The 6679-nt window shown below is 40.3% G+C and overlaps 2 protein-coding genes across 3 annotated transcripts; both read right to left on the bottom strand.

The window, feature by feature from the left end:
* Positions 1-864: 864 nt before the first annotated feature.
* LOC142312104 (uncharacterized) lies at positions 865-3524 on the bottom strand. 2 transcript variants are annotated; one of them, XM_075350985.1, is made up of 4 exons: positions 3405-3524; positions 3226-3323; positions 2939-3029; positions 865-2293 (listed from the first exon to the last, which is right to left on the bottom strand). In XM_075350985.1, the coding sequence occupies exons 1-4, from the start codon at positions 3436-3438 to the stop codon at positions 1074-1076; spliced, it is 1443 nt and encodes a 480-aa protein (XP_075207100.1). In that variant the 5' UTR covers positions 3439-3524; the 3' UTR covers positions 865-1073. The 2 variants fall into 2 exon arrangements, with proteins under 2 accessions (XP_075207100.1, XP_075207101.1); XM_075350986.1 differs by having other exon boundaries at positions 865-2290.
* A 42-nt stretch (positions 3525-3566) lies between these two features.
* LOC142312903 (oocyte zinc finger protein XlCOF29-like) lies at positions 3567-4349 on the bottom strand. Its single transcript, XM_075351889.1, has 3 exons — positions 4197-4349; positions 3921-4070; positions 3567-3791 (listed from the first exon to the last, which is right to left on the bottom strand). The coding sequence occupies exons 2-3, from the start codon at positions 3996-3998 to the stop codon at positions 3567-3569; spliced, it is 303 nt and encodes a 100-aa protein (XP_075208004.1). The 5' UTR covers positions 3999-4070; positions 4197-4349.
* Between the last annotated feature and the right edge of the window lie 2330 nt (positions 4350-6679).

Here is a 6679-nt window from a genome sequence, read left to right as displayed (position 1 = left end):
TATAAATTAACTTTCTGTCATTTCCCCCCTTCCCAAAATGGACAGACCTAGAAGTGTTGTGTGCATGGCCTGACCAAAAAATAATAGTGGCAACAAGCTGCAAGCAAATAGGTGCAAGCAAATCAGTAGTGTCTGACATACACAATTTGTAAGGCAGACTATCACACAGGTAAATGTCTTTTTTTCTTACTTTCAGCAATATTGGTGATTTGCTTCTGCATGAATGCAAAAAAACTGTGTAAGGCCGCACTCACATCAGCGGTATTTTGCCGGAAAGCCGTATCAGGCACAAATGTGTTTCAATTTCATTCATTTACAATGGAATTGCAGCAAGATGCGGTCACGTGCGACGCACGGATTCGGCTTTCTGGCAAAATACCGCTGATGGGAGCGGCACGTAACTAAAATGCAGCAGCTTTACAATAGTTCCATTGATTAATCACAGACAGATCGCCTCTCTTTCTCTCATTCTCTGTCAATTGTATCTCTGTATTATTCTCTTTCCTTCATAGACTATACACTACTCTTCTATACTGCTGTGCTATAGCACACATTATCTGTAGGATTAGTACCCTATATATTTGGATAAGCTGTGATGCCCCCTTAATATACATAATCATCAGTAAGTAGCTGCTACATTCCCTGCTTCTGCTTTTATACAGACTATGATAGTGTGTGCTGATTGGCTGGGCTTGTGATGTCACCAATGGAGTCTTTTGCAATGTGTAAAATGGAAGCGGCCATTTTAGGCAATACGCGCAAATAGAGTCACAATATGATCAAATTTTGATTTCAGTGAATTCCTAAAAAATTGCAAAAATCATTTCTCACCTCTAGTAAGAACATTTTTAGTTGGCGGTATTAGAGACATTAAGTAACAAGTTTTGAACTAGCTGTAAAAATTGACCACATTCAGGATATGAATATGGAGTCTCTCCTGTTGAATAATTTTATTGTCAACAAGGTTTTATTTCCTAGAAAGCCATTTTCTGCATTGACATGAAAATGGTTTATCTCCTGTGTGACAACTCTGATGCTTCAAAAGAATACTTCCCAAATGCTGAGCACCAGAATTACTTCTCTGTGTGAGTTCTCTGATGTATTACAAGACTCCACTTCTGTGTAAAACATTTCCCACATTCTGAACATGAAAATGGCTTCTCCCCTGTGTGAATTTTTCGATGAGCACTAAGACTTGATTTCCGAGTAAAACATTTCCCACATTCTGAGCATGAAAATGGCTTCTCACCTGTGTGAATTATTTGATGGTCAACAAGATTTGATTTTTGAAAAAAACATTTCCCACAGTCTAAGCATGAAAATGGTTTCTCTCCTGTATGACTTGTCTGATGGCTAGCAAGATGAGATTTTTGGTTAAAACGCTTCCCACATTCTGCACAGGAGAACGGCTTCTCCCCTTTGTGAATTTTCTGATGTGTGACGAGACTTAACTTATGTCTAAAACATTTCTCACATTCTGAACATGAAAATGGCTTCTCCCCTGTGTGAATTTTTCGATGAGCACTAAGACTTGATTTCCGAGTAAAACATTTCCCACATTCTGAGCATGAAAATGGCTTCTCACCTGTGTGAATTTTTTGGTGGTCAACAAGATTTGATTTCTGAAAAAAACATTTCCCACATTCTAAACATGAAATTGGTTTCACTCCTGTGTGACTTTTCTGATGCTTAGTAAGATGTGATTTTTGATTAAAACATTTCCCACATTCTGTGCATAAGTATGGCTTCTCCCCTGTGTGAATTCTCTGATGTGTATAAAGATGAATCTTCTTTTTAAAACATTTCTCACATTCTGAACATGAAAATGGCTTCTCCTCTGTGTGAGTTTTTTGATGGTCAACAAGATGTGATTTACGAGAAAAACCTTTCCCACATTCTAAGCATGAAAAAGGCTTCCCCCCACTGTGACCTCTCTCATGTTTAAAAAGTTTTGATTGACACTTAAAACTTGCTCCACATTCTGAACATGAAAATGGCTTCTTCTTATTTTGACTCCACTGTTGTGAAATAAAACATGATTTCTCCGTAAAACAATTTCTGGATTTAAAATGTAAAAAAGGCTTTTCACTAGTGTGAGTTTTTTGATGGTCAAAAAATTTTGATTCCTCTGTAAAACATTCAGTAGAGATGACCTGTTCAAAAGGGTCACATGGAAGATCTTCAGTGTAAACAGCCGAGTTATCTTGGATATTGGCATATTTTTCATATGTTACTTGTGAGATACCATCTAAAGAGATCACATGGCTCTTTGACCCTTGGATACAGTCACCTGCTGAAAACAAAATGGTTAATTTTTTATTATAATACAATCTTAGTGGTATATTAATATTTCTACATAAAAAATTCCTGAAAAATTGCAGGTTATGTACCAAAATTTAAATTTAATAGAAGATAGAAAAATGTGTGCAAACACAGCCTTCTGCTAAAAAACCCTGTAATGTCATGTAGTGTTATTAACACATTTCCTATTAATCATAGGTCGTGAATTTATATTTCATGAAAACTACAAAAAAATACACAAGTACAAACTGTATAATAATTCAAAGCTAAGAATACTGAATTATTCCATAATACCCATGTATTTTTATTAAAAGAAAATGTCTTGAGGTTCAAGGAGAAAGAGTTATTATATGTCCCCTTTTTAGAGAGCGAAAAAAACAAAAGGATTACTAGAAAAATTAAAGCTTCTCCATTTATCATCTCCACCTAACCCCTAATAATAAAGAATTAGTGGCAAAACACAGAATCTCCATCTGAAAGTGGATTCCAGGTCCTACGGAATCCCCTAGCTTCCGCAGTTTGTTGTCCCAAAAATAGTCGAGAATATTATGAGATACTGTGTATTAAGAAGAGCCACAGAGTTCATAACAATTAACACAAATCTGTGACTTCTCTACATTTAGTTGTCACTACTCACCTGTGTGGTAATCTGTGGTAATCTCCTCTTTACACCACTTATCACCCATCACATATGTCTCTGTAGTATTAAGATGGGTCAGATCTTCACCCTGAAACAAATATTGTAAAAGTCACAAAAGGATGGAGAAGTAAAACTATGATCAGCTGTAATCCTGCTATCTCCACCGTTCTCATTACACAAGTATAAAACATATAATACTGGTGGAGAAAACAAGACTGAGCACAAGACCTTCACAGCCATCTACACATTATAGGAAGATTTCATGACACCTTCTCTCCATCTACCTGAAGATCCTGAGGAACATTGGGATTTTCTTGTTTACAGTCCTGTGGAAGAAGAGGACGGGGACATCTCTCTGGTGTTGTCCTCTCACTGGAAAGAACTGGAGGAAACACATACATGTACTGAATTCATTCTTTACATACAGATAATTATGGACCATGTATTTAGTCCTGTCTATTACCTAGTGATGTGAGGGGCTGGGGAACTTCCTTCATGACGTCCTTGTACAGATCTTTGTGTCCTTCTAAATACTCCCACTCCTCCAAGGAGAAATAGACGGTAACATCCTGACACCTTATAGGAACCTGACACATACAATGATACCGTCATCCTCCCAATCCCTTCATAGCATTACTGTATAATGTCCCAGCATTCCCAGCAGTGTCACCTCTCCAGTCAGCAGCTCAATCATCTTGTAGGTGAGTTCTAGGATCCTCTGGTCATTGATGTCCTCATGTATCAGGGGGTGACGTGGAGGCCTTGTGATTGGGCTTGGGGGTCTTCCCCATCCCTCAGACACAGGGTCCTGACAGCGCTCACTAGAGGTCTTCTTCACTACTGTGTAATTCTGGTTATGGAGAGACACATTAATAAGTCTCACTACAGACATTTCCGGAGTCCTCACCTCTCCAGTTCTGTCCATCTGTTATTCACATAGATAAGAATGATGTAATGTGACATCATCAGAATCTCTCACCTCTCCAGTAAGCCGAAAGAGGATCTCTAGAGTGAGGTGTAATATCCTCTCCGCCATCTTGCCCCTGTCCATATCCATCCTTGATGTATCAATCAGAAGAATTCTCTTGTATAGAAGATCTCCACTGATAAGATCCGATATTGTAGGGACCTAAATGGGAAGAAAAAAGAAAAAAAAATTACATAAAAAATAGAATAAGTGGAACCATATGAACATGTATTTAAAACTTTATATAAGTGAAAGCCAGTGCAGGTTTGAATAACTTGCCAAACTTACCTGTTTAATTATTATTAAGAGGTGAGTAGTAACCTGGACAGAGGGAAAATTGTGGATACAGTGATTTGAGAATTCTCAATGCCATTTAACACTACGTCACATGGATATCAAATGGTTAAATTAAAGAGGTTGGCTACTACTTTAATGTTGTTCTATCCTTAAAGTCTGATCCGCTGGGGTCCAACACCCTACATCAGCTGTTCTCAGTGTCGGCAGCTCCAGTTGGCAGCTGGAAATGCTTAGTTCCAGAGCTGCCCAGTTAACTGATAGCGGCGATGGCAGTGTACTACACATTTGCCTCCCATTCAAATCAATAGGAGGTCGATGTGCAATACCCGGCCATGGCCACCGTCAGAAAACAGGGCACCTCTGGAACTGAGCATTTCCAACTGCCTGTTGCCGCTGTTGCCACTGAGAACAGCTGATAGGTGGGGATGCGGGGTGTCTGACCCCAACCGATCAGACATTGATGACCTAACCAATGTTAATATCTCCGGGAATGGAGGGGTTACTGCGCCCAGTAATGGGGAATCTCCACATACCTCCTCCTGCAGAGCCGCACACTAGATATATGGCTGCTCTGTGCTTACAGGACCTGTGATGATGTCACATGGAGGGGAGGAGTCAGGGGGTCACATGATCAGCTCCTCAGCTTGGATGTAGCAGGGCCGTGTGTGTATGAAGTGTACGGAGCGGAGCCGTGTGTTTATGAGGTGTATGGAGCGGAGCCGCGTGTGTACAATGTGTATATTTCAATATAGTTTCATAGATCTAAGGTTGAAGGTGGACTGGTAAAGGTTGTCAACTATGTTTACATTGATAGCCTATCCTTAGGATAGATCATTAATGCGTGTTTGTCCAGCAAAAAGTTAATTTGTTTCAGTAATTCAATACGAAAAGGGAAACTCATTCAAGATACTCACACGATGGTATCGCTGTCCGGCTACCCTGCACGTGGTGTTCCCCCCTATTCCAGACAGGTGCTGGCGCTGTGGGGCAGATGAAGGATCCATACTGCATATATTGATACAGCCCTTCTGGGATTCAACTCTCTCCGTGTGCCAGACAATGAGTGGGAACCAGGTAGACAAATCTCCACAGATGACCCCTCTTTCCATCCTTCTGAGTCCGGTTAAGTCAACAGCAGCTCGGATGATTATTCTGAGACCGTGTAAATCAACACAGTGCCCTTCCCTGGCAGATTGGTTAGGGGAGATGGCCAGTCTCCAGAGAATGGAGGAATCTCACCGCGGAGAGAGGTGGGTCTAATGACAAGTTTGTTCGAGTGTGGGATTCTGGACTCACCAGAGTTTCGGGAGACTTTTGAAAATGACTGAGCGGGAGAGACACCCCCCCCTTCTTTTTTCTACACCTTCTTACCTAAATATTTCTTATCTTCCTATTCTGCTTCCCCCCCCCCCTTTTTTTTCTTTCTCTTTCTTCTTCTCTTTCCTTCTTTTCCAACTCGTTCTTTGTTGAGTTGGTGAGTCTTATTTAGATACAAAAGCATAAATGTACAGAACAGTTCTTGTGTGAACCTTATTTGCTGTATGTGCTGATTTTGTTTATAAGGGCGTATCTGCCACAATGCTTTAGTTTGTATTGAAAAATTTAATAAAAACAGTTTAAACATAAAAAGGGAAACACATATATATTATATGGAGTCATTACACACAGAGTGATCTATTTCAAGTGTTTATTTCTGTTAATGTTGATGATTATGGGTTACAGCCAATGAAAACCCAAAAGTCAATATCTCAGAAAATTAGATTATATAACACCAACTGAAAAAATGATTTCAAACTCAGAAATGTTGGCGCCTACTGAAAAGTCTGTACAGTAAATGCACTCAATACTTGGTTGGGGCTCCTTTTGCATGAATTACTGCATCAATGCGGCGTGGCATGGAGGCGTTGAGCCTGTGGCACTGCTGAGGTGTTATGGAAGCTCAGGTTGCTTTGATAGCAGCTTTCAGCACATCTGCATTGTTGGGTCTGGAGTCTCTCATCTTCCTCTTGACAATACCCCATAGATTCTCTATGGTGTTTAGGTCAGGCGAGTTTGTTGGCCAATCAAGCACAGAGATACTGTGGTTATTAAACCAGGTATTGGTACTTTTGGCAGTGTGGAGAGGTGCCAATTCCTGCTGGAAAATGAAATTTCCATCTCCAAAAATCTTGTAGGCAGAGGGAAGCATGAAGTGCTCTAAAATTTCCTTGTAGACGGCTGCGCTGACTTTGTTCTTGATAAAATATAGTGGACCTACACCAGCAGATGACATGGCCCCCAAACCATCACTGATTGTGGAGACTTCCCACTAGACCTCAAGCAGCTTAGATTGTGGCCTCTCCACTCTTCCTCCAGACTCTGGGACCGTGATTTCCAAATGAAATGCAAAATTTACTTTCATCTGAAAACATCACTTTGGACACTGAGCAACAGTCCAGTTCTTTTTCTCCTTGGCCCAGATAAGCTGCTTCTGG

Source organism: Anomaloglossus baeobatrachus, chromosome 5, assembly GCF_048569485.1.
Source record: "Anomaloglossus baeobatrachus isolate aAnoBae1 chromosome 5, aAnoBae1.hap1, whole genome shotgun sequence".
NCBI classification, from domain to species: domain Eukaryota; kingdom Metazoa; phylum Chordata; class Amphibia; order Anura; family Aromobatidae; genus Anomaloglossus; species Anomaloglossus baeobatrachus.
The sequence above is the reverse complement of the archived record's forward strand: the minus strand, read 5'-3'. Positions and strand labels throughout refer to the sequence as shown.

Bases quoted from the DNA above. Each gene is read 5' to 3' on its own strand.
- LOC142312104 (XM_075350985.1), bottom strand. From the start codon at position 3,438: ATGAAGGAAGTTCCCCAGCCCCTCACATCACTAG. The intron at 3,324-3,404 runs GTAATAGACAGG...TGTTTCCTCCAG, and splicing joins CCAGCCCCTCACATCACTAG to TTCTTTCCAGTGAGAGGACA. The intron at 3,030-3,225 runs GTAGATGGAGAG...TATTTGTTTCAG, and splicing joins ATGTTCCTCAGGATCTTCAG to GGTGAAGATCTGACCCATCT.
- LOC142312903 (XM_075351889.1), bottom strand. From the start codon at position 3,998: ATGGATATGGACAGGGGCAAGATGGCGGAGAGGATATTACACCTCACT. The intron at 3,792-3,920 runs GTGAGAGATTCT...CTCCATAACCAG, and splicing joins TCTTTCGGCTTACTGGAGAG to AATTACACAGTAGTGAAGAA.